Genomic DNA, 22,998 nt, shown 5'->3' on the forward strand with positions numbered 1-22,998 from the left:
ACTCTGTCTGTCTGTCTGTCTGGGTAGAATCGTGAGCCCGTTATTTCCTCCATTTCCCATTCTCGGATCAAATTGAAACTTTACACAATTATTCATTGTCGATGACAACACATGAATCGAACAAAAAATTAACCAATCAATTAAATATCAACTAGGCTTATTTAATTTATTTGTTTTATATAGAGACAGTAAAGCCTACTATCTCCTATGCCTCATGGGAGACGACCACATGCCAAAAGCAATCCTTTTTGGCGAGCTTAAAGGACGGCGTAACTGGGGTGCCCTCCCTCCCTCGTAGACATTATAAAAGATAACTCAGGCGCCATCTTGCTCACAATGGCATGGAGAAAAGTAGCTGGCAACAGATGGCCTCTGAAAGAGACAGTTGGAGAGCTCTCAGAAAGACTGTGGGACAAACATTTGAGACCCAAAAATAAGCCCTTATTGAAGACAGGCGCAGAAGACCGCCGGCGGACTACGGCTTTGTCTGCACTAGATGCGGAAAAAATATGTAGGTCACAACTGGGTTTGCGTAGCCATGTGAAACACTGCACTCATCCGTAATCTTCGGAATCAAAGATATTGCCATTCTTATTAGTATTTGTAAAGCCTACTAAGCTGAAGAAAGACAAGAATTGTGTAGTGAATTAGGTCGTTCGAAAAGTGTAATTAACAAGACTATGAAACTTTCTACATTTATAAGTACTTGGATGGCCCAGTGGCTAACAATTGACCCTCCATTGTTAGAGGCTCGAGTTCAAATTCAGACTCGAACAACTTTAAAAAAAAAATTGTTTTTGAAAAGACAGCACAGAAACCTTCTCCCAGATAACCGCCTTCCCACCCCACCTCACTGGTCCAAATAAGTGATAGGACCAAAACACGCTCAGCATGCTATAAGTATGAAAGTTGTGCTTAACAAAAACAATTAATACTGTTACAAATGACCAGTGACAGGAAGAGGTTAACGTGTGACCCCGGCGAGATAACACAGGAGCGAGTGTTCTCTGGAATGTACATGTATAAACAGAGACAGGATGTGACGTGTCCTTACGTGTTGTTCCAGAAGATACTAGCAGTGTTTGTGCAACTTTGGAGGAGCGATTAGGGACTCTATGTAAACCAGAGAGTTAATATGAAAGTCAGTCGTGAGTGAGTCGTATGAAGTCGTAGGTAGAATCGTCGGAACAGTCTTCGTTACTGTTGTCTACTGTGCGAGTCAGTTGAAGAGAGATGTGTACCACTCGATGCAAGTTAACTAGGGTAGAGTTAACTTGAGTGGACTACTGTCGTTAAAGTCTATACAGCGAATTACAGTGGAGTTGAGCCGTTACAGTCGATACAGTCAATGTAAGACGTGTGCGGCTCTGATTCGGTAGACTTGAGTACGACTTGGTTCAGCTTTGGGAGACCTGGAGCGACACTGGGAAGTGTGTTGTTGGTCAGTTCTGTGGAATACGGCTCGATGCAAGTTGAGAAGAGAGGAATTGCAACGAAGTGAAGAGATGAATTGCAACGAAGCATAGCTAACTGTAAACTGACAGATATTGTACAGTCTTGTATGCTACATGTTACAGTGACGAATTGTTAGAGTTAATAGTCAATAAAGTTATATGAAGCTGAAAGTTGAGTCGTCAAGTTCTTTGCAGTGTTTTTATTTGTATGTCTACTAGTACATTTAGCCAGAAGATTCAGAAATACGTAACAATACAAATAGTTCCAATAGCACACATTTGCAGTTATTAGTCTAGAGCTCTAGATCTACTAAACATAAATTACTTGATAGGATTCAAAATAATGGATGCAATTCCACTCGATATAAGCTTCAACTCTAAAACTTTTTAAAAAATATTTTCTTTTCCCCTATCTATCTATCTATCTATCTATCTATCTATCTATCTATCTATCTATCTATCTATCTATCTATCTATCTATCTATCTATCTATCTATTATGGAGTGTGTATGTGGTGTGTATGTGTTTCTATTGCGACGGTGGCAACAGGTTAGTGAACAGTTGTGAATGATGCAAGATAAGAGAACTCCAGTAGAGTGAAACGTAACGTTTGTAATATATTGTAAGAGGACAGTAGTCCATACGAGACTTCTGGATCTAGTGAGAGATATAGTATATAATATCAATATTGTGTATTAATAAATTGTATAAGTATTATTAAACATGTCTAGTGTCACAAATTAATTCCAGCAGTCCAGTTAATGATTTCTACAGAACATAAAGAAGACGGTACGCTAAATGTTCCTGAACATCTATTTGTTTAACTCTTTACTGAATACATGCAGGAATTTCCATTAGACCAAATTTAATGAATTTTAAGATGGTAAAATTTTTAAAAATTATAACCTTAAAACCAGGGTTTTCCCTGTGTGGCCAAATTAGCTAGTATTTTCCCCCCAAACATATAATTAAACCATTGAAATTCTATGAAAATGTTTTGAGTCGTGTCCAGAGAGTGTCCGTCTTCCAATAACTTTGCAAGTGAATTAGAGGAATTAACACACACACACAAATAATTAAAAAATCGACGCTTTCAGGAAAAATCTGGCATTTAGTAGTAGTCGTAATTCCATTAATGCGCTCTGGACTGTCGTTCGATTGTGTCAATGGTCTCGGGTTCATACCCTGCTCGCTGATATCCCCAGTCGTCCTTCGAGAGGTTTGGATTAGGAAATAGATTATCTTTAGCTTTTAGGAACATCCGAAACTTCCAAATAATTAAGAAAAAAAAAATCGAAAAAAATTTTTTTTTTACAAAGCCAAAATGAATCTTTGAAATATTATTACTTTAGACAATCAAAACAAAATCATGTCTTCATTATTTCGTGGGAATTAGCGGATCAGATGGGGGCCGCCTCTGAGTTTGTGTTATCACACTCTCTCTTTGTAATCTTTTTTTTTTTGTTTTCTTTGTTTTTACTATGAAAAATTATAATTTTCAAATTAGAGTTTTCCGTGTGATCAATAGCTAGTAATTCTTTTCTCAGCGATATAAACTGTTAAATTTCTAGGAAAATCGTTATAGCAGTATTGGAGAATCGCGTCCACCCAGGTTCCACGAAGGAGTGACTTGAATGAAGGTGTTGTAATAAAGCCAGTTGATTGTGTGGGTTATACAATGTGTAACGTTTGTAAAAACATATGAGTGCATATCAGTCTTTTCTCTCTCTTTAGATAGAATTTGACTAAAAATGAGAAGAGAAGAAAAACCCAAACCCAACTGACAAATGTTAGGACTGACTCCGAATCAATATCGACTTGTGAGTACCGCTGTGTAAACATTCTCACAATGATACGTCTCCGTTTTACATCGACTGACCAAATGGACCAGGAAAGCCAATGAATTAGTTGAGTTTAAGTCTCTGACAAGAGAGTTCCATTATAACAACACTTTAGTTAATACATATGAGAGGGGTAGCGAATTCTGTCTGTACGACTTCTAAAAGGAGTGGCTGAAAGAGGCTCAGGATTCAGGCGTCTGGACTCTCATTGTCAAAAGCGCTTGAAAAACAAAAAAGCCGAATTTGGCAAGATTCCTCTAAAAGACGAAAGTAAATTTACAAGAAGGAAATCAAAACTTGTAATTTGAGTCCCGCACTTAAGATCAAATGTTTTCTACTCTTTTCACATTTTCTAGGCATACTTTAAAGCACAGTTCACAACAATATTTAAAACAACATAACAAATAACATACAACAGCATACAACTTATAATAACAACATAATGTTTAAAAACACAAAAATAAACAAGCAAAATATAAAATAGCTTTAAAAAACTAATCTAATCTAAGGGAGAAAACTAAACATTTACATCTATATATCTCAATAATGTAGAATTCATTTCCTTTTTTCGATATAAAACAAAAGTTTTCATGGTCAATAATTAATAGACTTATCGGTTAATTTTTTAATTTGTTTTCCTAGGTACAATCAATGATTCTAGAAAGTTTCAACTTGATCCGAGAATGGGTTTGGTTGAACTACTGCCACCTGTGACTGTGGCCAGAGGTTAACGAGCGAGGTGCCATGTGGCCAGAACAACTACCAACCGCCTTACTTTCCCACTACTAAGGTACCCATTAGAGTTAATGAACTCAGAGGTGCCCTAAATATCCCGAAATTAAAAATCCCAGTCTTCATTTTTCATGTGGCTGTGGAGCCCTATTTTGGAGAGACACTCCCTTCCACATATAGTTCAGGTCAAGGTAGCTTTCGCTTTGGTGGTAGTGGAGCCGACCATTTTCCGTTTAGCACACTTTTCTTCAAGAGCTGAGGCCCAGGCTTTCTCGCTGTCCATAGCTTTGCCACCATCTCTCTTCAAACAGTGCGGTCTAGGGTTACGTCTTCCACACAATAAGAAAGGTAAGTACAATTATTGAAAGCAGAAAAAAAAATTAATAAATCACATTAACATTTAGTGACATTTAGTGACGTTTAATGACATTTAGTGACATGTAGTAACATTTAGAAATATTTAGTGACATTTAGTAACATTTAGTAACATTTAGTGACATTTAGTGACATTTAGTAACATTTAGTGACATTTAGTAACATTTAATGACATTTAGTAACATTTAGTAACATTTAGTAACATTTAGTGACCTGTGTATATATCCAACTGTATCAAGCTAGAGACTTACCTCGCAGGCTGTGTATATACCTAACTGTATCAACTCAAGCTAGAGACCTTCCTCGCAGGCTGTGTATATATCCAACTGTATCAAGCTAGAGACTTACCTCGCAGGCTGTGTATATACCTAACTGTATCAACTCAAGCTAGAGACCTACCTCGCAGGCTGTGTATATACCTGACTGTATCAACTCAAGCTAGAGACCTACCTCGCAGGCTGTGTATATACCTGACTGTATCAACTCAAGCTAGAGACCTACCTCGCAGGCTGTGTACATACCTGACTGTATCAACTCAAGCTAGAGACCTACCTCGCAGGCTGTGTACATACCTGACTGTATCAACTCAAGCTAGAGACCTTCATCGCAGGCTGTGTACATACCTGACTGTATCAACTCAAGCTAAAGACCTACCTCGCAGGCTGTGCTATCCGTATAAAGTTTTCCAACGAGATGATGACCACCATCCAGACACTGACGAACGGACAGAAGAAAGACAAGAAGATGGTGATCTGACAGATGCCGTCCCTCTGGTACAGGGACGCGAAGGTGTTGGTCCAGGCGATGAACATGCTGACCAGGAATCCAAACACTGCCAGTGACCTGACGGCGAGATAGAGACAGCAGGAAGTGTTCCTGGGGAATGAATGGCGGTAACTGTTTCAAGACAAGGTTTCGTTTTGGAAACTAGAGACCGTAAATAAGGTAAGAACAATAAACCCTTTTTTATGTATGTATGTATGTATGTATGTATGTATGTATGTATGTATGTATGTATGTATGTATGTATGTATGTGTGTGTATGTATGTATGTATGTATGTATGTATGTATGTATGTATGTATGTATGTGTGTGTGTGTATGTATGTATTTATGTATGTATGTATGTATGTATGTATGTATGTATGTATGTATGTATGTATGTATGTATGTATGTATGTATGTATGTATGTATGTATGTGTGTGTGTGTGTGTGTGTGTGTGTGTTTATCTATGTATCTATGTATCTATGTATGTATGTATGTATGTATGTATGTATGTATGTATGTATGTAAGTATTTGTGTGTGTGTGTGTGTGTGTGTGTGTGTATGTATGTATGTATGTATGTAGGTAGTATGTATGTATGTATGTATGTATGTATGTATGTATGTATGTATGTATGTATGTATGTATGTATGTATGTATGTATGTAATTATGTGTGTGTGTGTGTATGTATGTATGTATGTATGTATGTAGGTAGGTAGTATGTATGTATGTATGTATGTATGTATGTATGTATGTATGTATGTATGTATGTATGTATGTATGTATCTATCTATCTATCTATCTATCTATCTATCTATCTATCTATCTATCTATCTATCTATCTAACTATCCATCCATTCATCCATCCATCCATCCATCTATCTATCTATCTATCTATCTATCTATCTATCTAATCCTGTATTTCATAAGTCCATAGCGCTAAACAAAAATAATAAAGAGACAGAAAATCTTACAACAACTGAACGATGGGTAGAGGTGTTTACATTTTTGCTGACACCATTTTAGTCATGACCTCAAGTGATTGTCAGGTCAAATGTAAGCACACTGTACATTCAGTGCGTGTTTCTCTAGCTTGTACAAGAGGTGCACCCATAAACCAAAACACTTACGTTTAAACTTAATTTTACAACAGCCTGGCAAAAGTTAACCCAGCATTCATAACTGCAGAAACACATTATCCTGGCGTCGAGAATAAAGTCCAATAAAGTTTATTTTTTAAAGTGTATGAGACATGAGAGACAGTTGAGTATGTGACTACCATTCCAAAAGTCTTTTGAAACACTTGAACAAGTAATAAAATCTTTTTCTATAAAGCTTTTTATGAACTAACTTCATCGGGTGATGCATAGCGAAATGTGTATTAAAGTTATTTCTCTCTCTCTCATCCTCGTATCAAGTTGAAACTTGGCATAAATATTCATTGGCATAGACAAAAAACGAGCCTTTTAAAATCTATTCTAAACAATGATTCAATTATTTATTGGTAATAAATTTTGTTTAATATCGAATTGTTTTTCTATTTTGCTTCTTTCTAAATCAATTCATCCTTTATAAAGCGGATAGTGTTCTATAATTTATTATTTTATTATTTCTGGTAATGCTTCATTATAGAAAGGAATCTTTTCAGTGAGCTTTACCCAATTAAATTCTTCTATAAACAGTCCAGTTAATGGACTATGGATGGCTGCATGGTCGTGCGGTTCGCCCGATGGATTGTCGCTTCAACTTATCGATGGTCCCGGGTTCAAACCCAGCCCGCTCGTCCTGAGGGAGGCTTGGGCTAGGAAATATATTATCTTCAACTCTTTAGGAACATCAGAAACTTGTTTACAAACATTTACAATTTCTACACTAGACGGTAACCAAAACGTTCAGGTGTGTCTAATCAGTTATTCAACTCTTTCATGAATACATACACACTGAGGCGAGTGCGGGAATTCCCGCTGAAGCCATTTCAAAATAAAACCTAAGCCAAATTTAATTTTAACCTAATTATATTTTGAAAAAAACTGTAACTGTCAAACCGGAGTTATCACTGTGTGGCCAATTAGATAGTATTTTTTCCCCCAAAGATCTATATCAATTGTCTAATTTCTAGGAAAATAGTTAAAGACGATTTTGAACTACCATTGTCCGCCACTGAAGAGATCGCTAGGTGAAGGGAGGAACTGTAAATAAAAAAAACTAGTTCTAACTTCCTTGTCTATTTTGTTAAGTATAGAGCGACCAATCAATATGTATCTTGATCTGGCTGTTTGATCATATTTATTTTTTTATATATTTGTCATAATTTGTCTCGTGTTGTGAGCCACATGACCGAAAAGGTACAAAAACTGAAACTATTATATTAGAAACCTATGGATCTAGTACTTACATTTGTTAATTGGATATTTGAAGTTTATCTTTTTTTATAACTCAATGTAAAACAGCTTAATTTCTCTACTTAACATGTGAGCAAAAGTGTAACTATCTTTACCACCGACTCATTTTCTTGTCACGGTTTTGGTAAATATTCCCATCGATCCTCCAATCTCTAGACTTAGTTTAATAAACTTTTTTTTTTTGCGGCTCCAACCGAAAATGACGTCATATTTGTCTTATACTTACTTGTATATATTGTTGGGTTTTTTTTAAACAGTGACACTTTATATTTCTACAACAAATATGTTGGCTTATTATCATGTTCAAAATCCGTTCAATTTTCTTGACAGATTCTTCATTCAGAGTCCCAGTCCATAAACGCACAAATGTTAAAGGTCATGCTACCAATCCACTAGAAAAAAAAGTGAGGTCCGTAACGTAGGTAAAGATATATTCTTCAACCTTTTTTTTTATTCTTTGGAGTGGGGGCTTTTCTACATTTTGTACCGACGTTTCGCGTCTAGACGTCATCTAAAAAAAATAAGTTGTCAATTTAGAAAACAGAAAACAAGATTACATCCTTCCATTCAATAAAGAAAAGCAAGTCTCATGTTACTGGTCGGTCGATACTTTTCAATTGAAATAATATGATCCGGTTTATGGGAGTCGATTAAAGAATATCATCTCATAGTTTCAATATTTATTTGTTTTCAAAACCTCCAGGAAAGAATTATCCAAATAAATGAAAAAGTGCCATGCAATTTTGAACAAAATTCTCATCTCTTTTTACAAAGCATATATCAAATCATTCTGTATGTTTGGTATAAATTCTGAACACCTTATTTCTCCCATTCAAGGGTCAAGTTGAAACTTTGCACAAGTATTATATGTCCCTAACAAAACATGAAACAATAAAAAAAATAACAACTAACCAATTAGTTAATTAACTGTAGTCAAACTGAGTTTCCATTTGATTGGACCAATAAAAAATTATATTATCTTTCTTATTTTATTTGTAGCGGTCATTAACTATTTTTGTTTGATTACAGAAATGGGATATAGATCTTACAGTATTGAAAGCTATGGCTTTATATGTGAATTACTTCATCTTGGTAAAGCTTTGTTGTTTTTTTTTAAAGAATTATTTAAATACATTTCGTTTAAAATGTGCACTATATCCGTTGAATTCCCACAATCAGCTTTCACCTTTATCATGGATGGACATAAAAGGTTGCTGATTGGTCAAAAACTTAAGTTGAAAAATGTAGTGTGTAGTGGATAGCTCAGCTGATAAAGCGCCGTGCTCGGGTGTTATAGGTTCGATCAGGGGCGAACTGGGTGTCAAAATCGACCACGGCATTTCTATACAAACCAGCTCATAAATTGTATATCTTTTTAAGAAATATAGACCTTATGTTGCTTTTTAATCACTAAGTGTGTAGGCTCTAAAAGGATGAAGCCAACTAGTAGCACTGTCTTTATTTTATTATATCGGAAAATGTGTTCTATTCAATGAGTATCACACTGTAGTACCTGTAAAAGGTATCTTTTAAACACGACGTTCAGAGAGTCACTTTTACAAGAGAGTATATAAAAATCTTTACAATTTAATACGTGTCATAGTGACATCAATGCGCTCTTTTGGTGGCCCTACCGACCCATTTAGGTTCCGGCCCACCAGGCATTTGCCCGAATGCCCATATAGCCAGTCCGTCCCTGGATTCGATCTTCAAACAGGGCAATTTTATTCCTTACATTTAGATAACAAAAAAAAAATTAGGAATGGTTAGTCTAATTTATCATTGAAGAATAAAGAAGGTATTGCTTAACATTTTTTTTATTTGTTCTTTACACGCCACTCTATTTTTATTATCTTTTCCATATATGAAATGTTTTGAAATTAGCGCCCCACTTTCCTGGATTCGTCTTTGAAGAGTGTAAGCCTCATAGTTGCACATTTTTATTAGGTCAATAAATTGTTTTTAAAAAAATTATTCATGTAAAATGACAATAGAAAGAAACTTTTGCACATCTTAGAACCATTTACCCCCCAAAAAAATCATTTACCCCCCAAAAAAACATTTACCCATCCAAAAAACATTTACCCACCCAAAAAACATTTACCCACCCAAAAACATTTACCCACCTAAAAACATTTACCCACCTACAACACAATTAAAAAAAAAAGTAAAGTTCCCTTTTCAGACCTTGTGGTTTATAGGGCAGATGATGTAAAGGTCATCTGATATTGTGGCCTACGGTTTACGAGGGTGTTATGTGGCCAGCACAACGACCAACCGCCTTTACTTTTCCCCAACTAATGTCAGGTACCCATTAGAGCTGGGTGGACTCAGAGGCGCCCAAAGATTCCGAAATTAAAAATCGTAGTCTTCAGCAGGATTCGAACCCGGGACCCCCGATTCAGAAGCCAAGCGCTTTACCGCTCGGCCACAGCGCCTCCCCACAACACAATTATTCACCTAAAAACATTTACCCAACTACAACACAATCGCCTAAAAACATTTACCCAACTACAACACAATCGCCTAAAAACATTTACCCAACTACAACACAATCGCCTAAAAACATTTACCCAACTAAACACAATCGCCTAAAAACATTTACCCACCTACAACACAATCTCATAAGAACATTTACCCACCTACAACACAATTACTCACCTAAAAACACTTGCCCACCTGTGGAACATTGTTGTTCACATAAGAACTATGTGCTCTCTTCTAAAACATTGGCTCACATAGAGAAATGTGTGTTGCTCACCTGAGAGATTTGGATAAGAAAGCGCCCACGGTGAGAAGGTTAAGCACAGTCCCAACCACTGACACCAAAGGGGATGTTATGATCTCCAGGTACTGGAAAATGTTCTCCAGGTCATCCCTCTTGTAGGTAGAGTTTATTCTTGCCACGGAGACGTTGCTGACCCCAGGCAAGACCAGCACGCTGCTTGGGGACATGGTCAACATATCCACAACGCTTGCATCTTGCGTCACATGATGAATATCCATGGTGGTAATCCAATGGTTAGGTATCACATTCGTATAGAACCTAGGCTTATTAGGTTTGTGAATGCTTAAAATTATTGTCGTCAGTTTATGGTACTTTGCCTATCAGTATCAGTAGATGTCTAAGTAAGAGATATTTATTGAATATAATCTTCTACACTTAGCATATTTCACAAACATCAGTGCTTCTCGGTATCCGTTCTTTGATTGTGTACAACATCGCTATTAGGTTACATTTTAAAATATAGTGTCATTAATCTTCCTGTCTCGTTGCATCAAGCCATTAGCTAAGATCTTCCTCTTTCTTTTTACTAATTTCCGCTATTGATGACTTACATCCCTGAAACAGATTCTAAAGTCCACACTTGTTTCGAAACTATTGTAGAGAATGTCAGAGTTAGTTTCTTTCTCTTTTGTTTTCTTGGAATGCTCTTAGAATTAATTGTAGAAACGTTACAGAGCATGAGCTGTCGAATAATTCCATGTAGATGTAAAGTCTGGACAGGAAATAGTTTTGTTCTCTTGTTTTTTCTGTATCAAATGTGACTATTCGACATTTTTTAAAACAAGATCTGAAAAAAAAAATAAAGGAAATACATTAATAAATGCTCTAATAATATAACAGACAATAAAACAAATGAGATGAAGATTTGTACACCCATACAACAAACCTCTTAAAAGCAGCAGAGGATAATGGATAGACTACGCGAGTACGTCATGGCATTGCACCCACCCTTATGAAACCGTAAACTATATCCTCTTTGAATACCCTTTCCTAATCCACCTTAGGCAGACCCTAATACACCACTACAGCCCAACATATCCAACACCCTGCACGCAGTCCTGAACAACTGAAGAGAACAGCACACTGTTTTTCCTTGGCACATTCTGCAAAAGAGCTCACAGCTCAGCAGCAAAAAGAGCTGGCTAGAAGAAGAAGAAGAAGAAGCTTGTAGATATTGTTAATGGCTTTTGTCAACAGCTTCTTTCTGTCCTAGGAGACTGTAGAATGAAAGTTGTCACTCTTGCGAAGTCTTTGTGTAGATACTTGAGGTGACTAACTTCTTCTGTGACGACGTAACAGTTATCTCTCTTGCTTGTCGGCTCTAACTTTAAAGTCTTTGTACTGCTATCTTGTACTCGCGTCTCGTCGGACGGTCGCCAATTGTTATGATGCGGGTTCTTTTTAACTGTTGATTATTTCTATGCAAGGACAAGTAGACCTATCCGTTGTAGCAGTTTCAATATATATTTATTATAGAATAGTTTTCTATGCAACACAGACCTATGAAGCGTAAGTTCCAAATTCTGACTAACTAACAAAAAAAAAAATCAGGCCTTAAAAACATTTTTTCTCCACTCATACTTGTTCACATGTATCTGTACAAACTCACCACGTAGACACTTTTATTGTCTCGCGTCTCGCAGTCCCCCACCCGTATCGTATCAACAAAGATCTTTTTCTCATCGAGACATAAACACATGTCCCTCTCGTCTCTCTAGTCTCCATGGATACCTTATTTTGTGAAAGAGAATGTGCTTTACACAGGCATTGAAATAGATAGGGAGAGAATGTGCTTTACACAGGCATTGAAATAGATAGACTAGCCAACGAGAACATTGTCTATTCGTTCATTTTAATCTGCTCTCTAGATCGATAAAAAAATGGCTGTTACGGAATGTTTTTTTTCTTCACTAATAAAAATATTTAATTATCAGTTTAAAAAAAAAAACTAATTACAGCACAGTTTTATATTTTCTAATCATCACATTGACAAGAATTGGCTATAAATTGTTGGGAATCTTTCTAGCAACTTTTATCTACGACTTCCTGGGAAATCATAATACAATACGGCTGACATCTGAATATCCCTACTAGTTGTTAGGTCTAGATTGTAGATTAAAGTAGAGATCAATTAGGGGGAAATGATATAGAGTTAACTTTCACTCGTCCATTTCTGAGTGGCGTGAATCAGACAATACTAAGATGAAGCGATACTTTTTAAAATGTTTTCAGAATCTATATAGATCTATATAATTCTCTTCATGGCTCAACAGTTTGGACATCAAGAAGTAAAGGAAAGATCCACTCTTTTATTTTAATGTCAGAATAGAGTTACCCCGAGTTACTTTAGCGGCGAAAAAAAGAGGTAGTAGTATTCACCCGTTACTAAATAGCAGGGCCGGACTTAACCATTGTGACTAAGAAGTCTTTTATTTCTGTAAGTCGGACTAGAGTTACCTCACGTAAAAAAGAGGGGGGGGGGGGGAGAACAAGTAATCTACTCTGTATTCACCATTCACTAAATAGCGGGGCCGGACATAACCATTGTGGGGCCCTATGCGAAATGGATTTGGTGGGGCCAAGTTTGGATAATAAGTGAAAATTAAGGGCTTTTTCGTATATTTTGCAATTTCAGGAGATTTCCAGGAGCTCCTGGTAAATCAGGAGGCCGAGGGAAATCTGTTATAAGTTATAAAATGGTTTAATTTAATAATTTACACCTAGAACTAGCGCGGGTCCTATGAAAGTGCGGGGCCCACTGCGGTCCAATAGGTTGCAGTACCCTAAGGCCGGCCCTGCAAAATAGCGGTGAATCGACAAGTATTTATATAAAAAATCAACAACATCAAAAATCCATCTCAACAATCCCAAAAAGATACAAGATAAATATTATACTATTCACCACGTTTGAAATGAGATGAAAATTTGATTGTCTGCCCTTTACTGGGGAGGATCGATTTCTTTGAATGAAATAAATATTTCAGGACACTTCGACAATCGAATATATTTTTTGTATTGCAAATTTGTTAAAATCTCATTTCCTTTCGTAATAAACAAATCGCTATGCACCAAATGTTAGCTGTAGAAATTGATTTAATGTGTAATAATAATTTTATCTGTTTTCACTTTATAGAATCTAAGCCATTGCAGCTGTAACGTTAGAAATGGTTGATGTATTTCTAGTGTTATGGAGTGAGTGTGCGGGTGGGTGTTTCCATGGTGACGATGACAAGAAGTTAGGGGGTTGAGTGGTGGCTATGCAGTGTGAATGATGCAAGATAAGCGGCCCTGTCGTAAGCTGACTTGGGTACGCCAGACGACTCCAGGATGCCAGAGCGTAAAGTCGCGTTTTTTAAAATGAGTTAGATTTGTTTAAAATGTAAATTTATTTCATTTCATCTTAAGATGAATTTGTCTATACGTAATAAAATGAATATTTAGCTTTGTTCACGAAAACGTGATTCAAGTTATTTTCAAGTTTTATACATTCAAATAGAATACGCCTACAGTTGTTTAGCTGTCTACCAGCGGTTTGGTGATAAAAGCCAACGACTGTCAACAACATCTAGCAAATAAAAGGCGTTTCAAATCATTTCAACACGTTATTTTTTTTTTTAGGAAGAACATATTTACTTGAAATGTCAAGACACGATGTCACAGAAGTTTGTATGTCTCTCGGGAGAGTCACAGAAACAATTTTGTTGACTACAGGACATTCTCATAACACAAATAAAAAGAAGGACAACGGAAAAGTTAAAGTGGAAAATTATTTAAATGAACAAGAGATTTACCAGAAAAACAAAACATTTGATCTAGATATCTAACATTAATAACAACATTTTGAGACTGGCAGAAGGAGAGACAAAGGTAGAGAAAAAGAAAGCGAGAGTGAAAGAGGAGTTAAGAGAGAGAGAGTGGGAGACTGGTAGAGAGTGTGGAAGAGAGAGAGATAGAGAGAGGCAGAGACAGAGAGACTGGTAGAGAGTAGGGAAGATAGAGAGGCGGAGGTGGTGAGAATGAGAGAGAGCGTTAAAGAGAAATGAGAGAGAGAGTGATCGAGAATAACATATACTGGTAGAGAGAGTGAAAAAGAAATGAAGAGAAAGTGGTGGAGAAAGTCAGAGAGAATAAGAGTGTCGGTGGGGGGGGGAGGATCGCGTTGGAGAGTGTCTTTCAACTATTCGTCATATTCACTAACATATTGACAAAGTTAATGTAATCATTGTATTAAATTGATTTATAACGATTTGGAACTTAACGTACATGAACGAAATATAGACTATAATAGACTATATGCAGAGACACTCGGTAAGCCAGACCGCTAATGCTTTGTACCAAACATATTTAATGTACAGAAAAAAAAAAGCATAACCAGGGAAGGTATTGCTCTATTCAGACTATCGCCAATTTTACACTTCATATAGGAAAAACATTTGAACTAGGGCAATAAATACTTTGAAATTGAGTGAGTTGGTCGAGTAGCTTCCTGAGTTCGAATCTCAGTGAAGAATGTTGGGAACATCCATCTAATATTCCTAATATGTATACATATACCTAATATGTATAAATATACCTAATATGTATAAATATACCTAGTATGTATAAAGCGAACTCAACAGTAACCCTAAGTTACAGCTAATAATAGCCAAGAATCAAAAACCGTGATTTGAAAATTTAATGAAGTCTCCGATCTTTAGGGGGGTGTCCTTTGTCGAGTAAATATTAGTTGACGTCAACAGCCAGGCCCCCTGTGTAGCTCTGTGGCCCTAATGGCAGCATTATTTACACCCTGGGTGTATGAAATATTAACGAGATGCCATGACAGTGCCAGAGATGGACTGGCAATGACACTCAGAGCGGTCTGCAAGGTTTAAAAAAAAAGTCAACTGCTTGAGGGGAAATCAATAGGATCAAAAGCTCAAGTTTTTACCCTTTTTTTTTTAAAGAAACAAAACTACAAAGAGAGTTTGCGTTCCAAACTCAGATCAGCATTAGGGGGTTAAAAAAAGAGTCAACTTCTGAAAGGAAATCAAAAGCCCTGGTCTTTGTCTTTTAAAAACAAATAATCTAAAATGTTGCTTATGTTTAGGTTTGTTAGACTGTATCTCAAGATAGCTAGTTCAACTACAATTTTTAGGCGTGTTGTTGGCTTAATACAGAACTTAAATAACTTGAACAAACATCTTTTCAGTTAAACAATGAACTTTAATTTTATTGATAATATATACATCTTCAACTAACAACATAGTAGAAATACAAGTATAATAATACGCTGATAACAGTTACAGTATAATAATTTCAACTTAATCCGAGAATAGGTGTGGGAGAAATAACGTGCACAATTATATAAGGGGACGAAACCCTACACATTTAGACCTATCTGTGAATAAATACTAAAGGATTAATTTCACTTGTTGGTATCAAACAAAATAAATGATTTCCTGTAATTAATTTACTAATATGTTAATTTCTTTTATTGATTCATATCTTTCCTATACATATAAATAATTGTTGGAAGTTTCAATTTCATCCGAGACTTGGTGTGGGAGAGATAACAGTGTAAAAACTTTTTTCCAGACAGACAGAGTGAGTTGATATATACTTTGTAATAAAACACACATCTTGTTCAAAACAACAGTATCCAAAGTTTGTTTTTGTAACGGAGTTTGGAATTGGGCGTGTCTTGCATCACGCTAGATCAGAAATAGTTTTTATAGAAGAAAAAGCTAAAGCTGAAAACTTTAAAAGGCTTATACTTTTTATACAACAAAGGAAAGAGTTTTGTAAAGCAACTTTTTTTCTAAAATAATATAATAAGCAATGGCACTTGACTGTATCCTGAAGGAAGCGTACAAAAATCAAATCTAACTAACAACTAGCACGAGAACTATGTTTTCCTTATTGCACCATACAGCGAGACATTCTCTATAAAACTGTTTTATTATAAAAACTAATGTAAACACAGACAATTTCAAGAGTTAATGCCATGCAATCTGAAGACTCTCGTGCTCATTAGTACACGAAATAAGATGAATTAGTGCAGGCTGCGTCAAACTTGTTGACGATATCGCATTACAGGTTTCAATCAAGAACTTCTATTTGAAACATTAGCCAGCTAAAAAATGACTTATCGGATCACTTGTGACTGTTGGGTGAAGGGAGACAATCTAAAGAGATATGAAGATAATTTAAGGCAATTTTCTGGCAAAATCCTGTTTTCTAAATTTAATATTTCATGCTCCGAGAATGTGTGCAATGTTTGAATCTTCTTAAATTTTTTTTCAGTAATAAAATAAAAAAAGTTCCCCATTCAGACCTTGTGGTCTGTAGGGCAGATGATGTAAAGTTCATCTCTTTCTGTGGTCTACGGTTAACGAGGGTGTCATGTAGCCAGCACTCAAAGGCGCCCAAAGATCCCGAAATTTAAAAATCCCAGTATTCACCAGGATTCGAACCCGGTACATCAGGTTCAGAAGCCAAGCACTTTACCGCTCAGCCACCGCGTCTCATTTTTTTACTTTGAAAATGTTGCATCAAAAACATATTAATGGATGAACACCTCAGTTCTCTCTAACGAATAACCACCTACACTACTGACCTACCCATTCGATCCAATTTACGAAGAGCTATTGTTAAAACAATTGCATCTTCAACCTAACCCTAACGTTAGTTTAATTTGTATAAAACTAAATATAATACTCAATTTCTGGGTGTTTTTTTTTTTTTTTAATAGATAAAATATATTATGGCCCTCCAAATTTTTTTTCCATTGAGATTTTTGCCCGCTCCTAAAAAACGTCTGGCCATCACGTCATTCTATTCGCATATTTATCAGAACATCTGCACCGTGATACATCATCCTAACGCAGTGATTCCCAAAGTGGTCTATATAGACCCCCAGGGGTCTACGAAGACTTCCAAGGAGTCTACAAGGCAAACAAAAATTGGGAAACACTGTCCTACCACAAGGAATGTTCACGACGGAACAAAACTGAAGAAGTAGGAATATAGAAAGTAGCCAGCAAGAGAAGTTTGTATTGCCTCGTTAGAATATGATTTCTAAATCGATAGCGAAACACACCTACACAATTCCTCACCGAAACAAAGTTTATCTTCAGTTATAAGAAATCTAAATAACGCACAATATTTTTTGTAAATCGATAGCGAAGCACACATAGACAATCCTTCACCGAAACAATGTTAATCTTCAGTTGTAAGAAATCTAAATACCACATAAATCCCAAATTCCCAATCCAAATATAACAAAAAATTAGATGTTAGGCCTATACATTCTTTGAAATTATTCTGTTTTTTTTTTTACAAAGCTTATATCAACTCTGTCTGTCTGCTAAAAGTTCATACACGTTATTTCTCCAACACCTAATATTGAATCAAGCTGAAATTTTGCACTATTATTTCTTTTACCTGACAACACAAGAATCAATAAATAAGATTAACTAATTAACTATTGGTTATTAATTATTTTGTTTAGTATCTCTAACAAGGGAAAGAAACATTACTTGACGAAAATGGTGGTATACACTAAATTAGTCCCCTTTATAGGTCGCAGCTTTAAAGTAAATGTGAAACAAACAATACATACATACAACCTTTTATGATCATAAGCACCTCACTAGCAGAGGGGTTGGTATGTCGGCATGAGGAGGCGTGAGCCATGAATTTGAATTTAGTTTGTTCTCCTTTTTTTAGCGGCCCCTGAAAGGGGAAAGACGCTATTAGTTTTGTGTGGCCTGTCTGTCCGTCCGTCTGTCCCGTTTATATCTCAGAAACTAGAAGAGAAAATGAAAATCGGACATTATGATATTTTAGATCATTTAAAGTTCTGATGCAGCGACTATTTTTTTCTTTTCCGAAAGTGAACCATCTAATTTTAAAATTATCTATGCAAGCGGATTTTTCAAAAACAATACTCTTTTCAATGAAAAACTTCAGGGGAGATAAGTGTTTTAAAAAGGTTACAGACTTCTTAATTAATAAATCAAGCTTCCTTCAAAGATTCGCACATTGGAACAAAAAATTTGCATCTAAGATCATAATGAAAAAAGTATCAATGGATCATTATAGGGGTCCAGATTTATTTATTACGTAAACAGTTTATACCGCATCATTTTAAGAAATGAGGCGTATACGAACAGCAAAGTACACCATTACCAGATAACAAAAGGCCTTCTATTGTTAATTATAACATTGGCCTAGGTCTTGTAATTTTAAGATTAAACGTGCAGTCATACGAGTTCTAGTCTTGATATAGACTAGTAGACCTAGATTTTATATCAAGATTTTATATCTATTTCAGTCTATTGAACTAGACTTAGATCTAGATCTAGACTTAGAAAAAAAAAAGCTGTGGCTGAGGGGTAAAGCACTTGAAACCGGAAGTCCCGTGTTCAAATCCTGGTGAAGACTCTCGGTGGACCACTTCAGGGGTCGATTTTGAGTTTGTGTTTTCACACAAACTGTCTTTGTAACCTTGTTTTGTTTTTTTTTGTAAATGCTTTAAAATCCGATTACAGTAAATTCACCCAGATATCTCTATTTTTCTCACACCCCCCCCTTTATACACAACTAGATCAGATAAGTGATGGGATCATTGCGTATTGAGGAATCTAAAAGCTTAAAATAGGACTAAACAAAAACATTTGGTAAAAGTATTTCTAATGGCACAGATTTATTGGTTAGTACTTTTGTTTTCTTGTTTAAAATGGAAATAGTAAAATACTAAGGCTGATATTTTAACATGGCTTCTAATATTGTTTGGTCTAGATTTTAGTGGAAATCTTTTATTAAATTGATCAGATTGTGAATCGTGAATCGTTGCGTGGCGCAAATCATGGCTACGAAGATCATAGGACTTTTTTTTTTTTTAGCCTTTTTTAACAACAGTATAGAGCAGCGATTCTCAACCTTTCATGCTGGGCGACCCCTTTTTACAATCCTCCACTCTGCGGCGACCCCCCTCCTCCCGATACACAGATACAGCACTAGAAGAGTAGACAATAACAATCCATAGTTTCGATGGTCTTAGACGACCCCTAGCAAATCGTCAATCGACCCCCAAGGGGGTCGCAACCCACAGGTTGAGAACCCCTGGTAAAGAGCCTAATGCGGTGGATGTGGCAAAATATCTAGGTCGCAGTTGCATTCCTAATTAATTTTCGGACTCAAAGACACACCTTATTATAAAGCCTATTAAGTTTAATTAACTGGATCTGCTAGTAACTTTTTAAAATACAGGCTAGGTTAGAAAAAGAAATACACTTAAAATCCTTTCGGGCCAAAGTGAAGACAATTTTTGTTTGATAACACAATATTATCACTAACTCGCATTGGCATCAGTGGCCTTGGAAACTCTAATCATGGATCCTAGATATTAAAAACAAAATACATATTTCTATTTTAAGAATTGTTATTATTAAAATCCAATTCAGACACGTCTTTGCAGATTTACAATGATTACTTGACTTCATTTCAATGTCTGACTTTATTTAGTTTAATGATGTCCCCTAGTCGTCTCAACTCATTTCCTAGTCATGGTGAATGGAAGTTCACAAGACCATGAAGCCTTTGGAAAGGTCAACGGTCAACGAAAGCGAGTGTTGGGTGAGAGATGGTTGATGATACCCATAAGTATGGCACGCGAGACATATGCGGCCCATAAAGCGTTGCTATCCCGCCCACATATCGTCTGCTCACAAAGTATAATAAAGCCGCAGACGGGCAGGGGCTTGGTTTCATTAAACTCCACATTATTTTTTTCAGTGACATGCGTGTGGAAAATGTTTACACTCCTCAGGTCAAATAAGGCATCGCTAAGGCTTTGATAAGTCTTTAATGATTATCTCTTCGGCGGGTCGAGGGAGCAAACAAATACTACTTAAGATATACCGGTACTGAATCAGCGGGTCCAAAACTGAGATAGGAAACATAATCCTATATGTCAAGACTTTAGAAAGAAGGTACAGGAGCTTTCAATAAAAGTATTTTGAAATAATGTTTTCTTTTCTTTTCGGATTATATTTTAACTTACAATAACAACCAAGTCAACATATCCACGCCCAGACCAAATAACACTTGAGTATTGAGTAGTCAAGTTTATCGAGAAATTGTTCATTGTTATATACCCTTACAAGAATTTTCTAGAATAAGATAAAATAGTCTGTTATTTCCATAATTTTTATAGTGATGATATAGATGTTTTTATTACCGCAAAAAGGTAATAAAATCGATTTTCTTTTCTGCATTTACTAAGGAATTAATTCACATGTAATCCTACTCCTGCCAATTACTTCAATAGTTCCTGGATGACCAATTCAGGTCTCCTGGAACACAGAGAAACTCTCCAACATGAGAACTTTGCACTGGTTATCTACTATATATACGTGAAAAATACCATTCATTGATCATGAGATCTTTTAAACTGTCCTACATATCCACACCAAATTTCCTGCACAAGTTCCTTTTACCTCTAGGTACTAATTAAAATGGTTTTTCACAGAATCGCAAACTTTGGACCGCTATTCGCGAAAAAAACAACCTCAATCTGTTTAAAACCTTTGCATTTTATTTTCGGTATTTCCCCAAAAGGTCAAAGTTTATAAAGAAAGCATAAATAGAAATATCTCACAAATTTCGTACTTATAAATCTTTTTTTTTTTCTTTTTTTCTCTAAGTGTACTCATTTTTAATATACTACCTTACGTCATTTCCACTTCCTTTTAGGCGCGGTCAAATTAAAAACAAAATCAATCCTAATAGTATTAAGATAGATCTAGTCTTTTTCTTTCTTTTTGTTTGCGAGAGAGAGAGAGAGAGAGAGAGAGAGAGAGAGAGAGAGAGAGAGAGGGAGAGAGAGAGAAAGCAAGTAATGGTACACAAAAAAAAACAAACACAAAAAAAACAAACAACAAAAACAAAACAACTAAATCCTAACAGCATTAAAAAGAAATCTATATCAAATGTTATTTCGCTACATTTAAAAAGGGGTGAGATAAAAGATTAGAGTTAATAAAACCAAATGGATATTTCCTTTTTATTTCTAGAACAAAAGAACCAAAATAAATGTAGAATGGGGAACGTCAATGTTGCATTCAATTCTGGTCTTTGGAGAATGCATTTTTTTTCTCCAGGGCGGGCAGGCCTGAAACTTCTGGTATGAAGAATGTATTTGGTTTACCGCACATGCTTTCATTATCATTAAAGGTTGAAAAAAAAGAGGGGGAGGCGGTCAAGTTCGAAATATAATAGAGATTGAACAGAGAGGCTTAAGAAAAGTCATAGGAGGAGTGCGTGTATGTGTCGGGGCGCATTATGGAGCGGGTCTTTCCAAATCAAGTCAAAGTCCAAGTTGGAGAAATTACGATGCGCATGTTAAAACAAAATGGGGGGTTCTATAGAGCGAAAAGAGAGAGATGGACGGACAGACAGAAAACGAAATAGAGAGCGGTCGTAATAGCAATATAAAGCCTAGGAACAAACCAACAGCAATAAAAGTAAAAGGCGGAGTATATCCCTTGTGTTTGGAATCTTATTTTATAAAAAGCGCTCGCTTTTATTTTATTTATTTTTGTCTTAAAATAGATAATAAAGTTTCCAAAAATTATTTCATATTAAATCTGTATCTTTTATTGTTCAAGTACTTTAGACTTACCCGAGATAGGGTTTAGTCAATCCAATTTTTATAAATATCAAATAGCTATAAAAAAAAAAAAGAGTTTAAAAAAATTGGCTTGACAATCCGTTTGAAATCACAATCCAATTGTCTCCCTTTGAACTCTTGAGACTGGTTCGCTTCTGATAAGAACACTCCTGAAATATACGCTGATTAGGTATTTGTGTGAGTGCGTGTGTGTTTCTGTATGAGAGTGAAGGAAGGAGCGCGTGAGAGTGTACGATGAGAGCAAAGAAAATGGACAGACATCAAGGCAAGAAAGTCAACTCATTCCGACGGGTTCTGTGCACGCTTCTCCATCACTTGAGGAGCTGGGCTGAGCTGAGAGAGTTGTGCGCGAGTGGGAGGGAGAGAGACAGAGAGAAAGAGAGAGAGAGAGAGAGCGAAAGATGGCGAGAGAAAGAGAGAGATGGTACAAGTGAGAGATGGAGGGAGTGAGTAAAAAGAGAGATAGCACTAGAGATATGGTGATAGAGATATGACGAGAAAAAGAGAGAGATAGAGAGAGAGAGAGAATGTGAAAGAGAAAAGGAGATGGAGAAAGAGAAAAATGGCCATGGAAAGAAAGATGACGAGAGAAAAAGAGATCAAAAGAGATGGTGCATTATAACCACATAGAGCGCTTAGGTTTTCAACTGTCCCTCACCTTGCTGGACTGTCCACTTACAAACCAAGCCACCATGCACTGGTTCCGTTTCTCTTTTCACTTAGGCGCCTGTGTAGGGCAGAAGGCAGAGTTATTATAATATTGAAGCTTATAATAAGTTAACAAATTCTCAAATAGAACATTGCTATTGAAATATTATCTTATGTTATACACTACAGACGTTCCTTCGAAAGAGAAGAGAATGACGTCCTTATAGGTACTATCCACGTATTCATCTAGTCGTGCATGTTAAGTAGAGTTTAAACTCTCCTAATATTGATCTTCCTGGCATAGTTGGCTGATTC

The 22,998-nt window shown here is 36.1% G+C and overlaps 1 protein-coding gene across 1 annotated transcript in view; it reads right to left on the reverse strand.

Annotated features, from left to right (window-relative positions):
* The window catches only part of LOC106055716 (FMRFamide receptor-like), a 53,467-nt gene extending 31,160 nt beyond the window's left edge, over positions 1–22,307 (reverse strand). The window contains exons 1-3 of the mRNA XM_056011723.1: positions 22,027–22,307; positions 10,332–11,145; positions 5,057–5,278 (exon numbers count right to left, since the gene is read on the reverse strand). Of these exons, the coding sequence (XP_055867698.1) occupies positions 5,057–5,278; positions 10,332–10,576 (467 nt within the window). The 5' untranslated portion in view covers positions 10,577–11,145; positions 22,027–22,307. The remainder of the gene's footprint in view (positions 1–5,056; positions 5,279–10,331; positions 11,146–22,026) is intronic.
* Between the last annotated feature and the right edge of the window lie 691 nt (positions 22,308–22,998).

This window comes from Biomphalaria glabrata, chromosome 15 (assembly GCF_947242115.1).
Source record: "Biomphalaria glabrata chromosome 15, xgBioGlab47.1, whole genome shotgun sequence".
NCBI lineage: Eukaryota > Metazoa > Mollusca > Gastropoda > Planorbidae > Biomphalaria > Biomphalaria glabrata.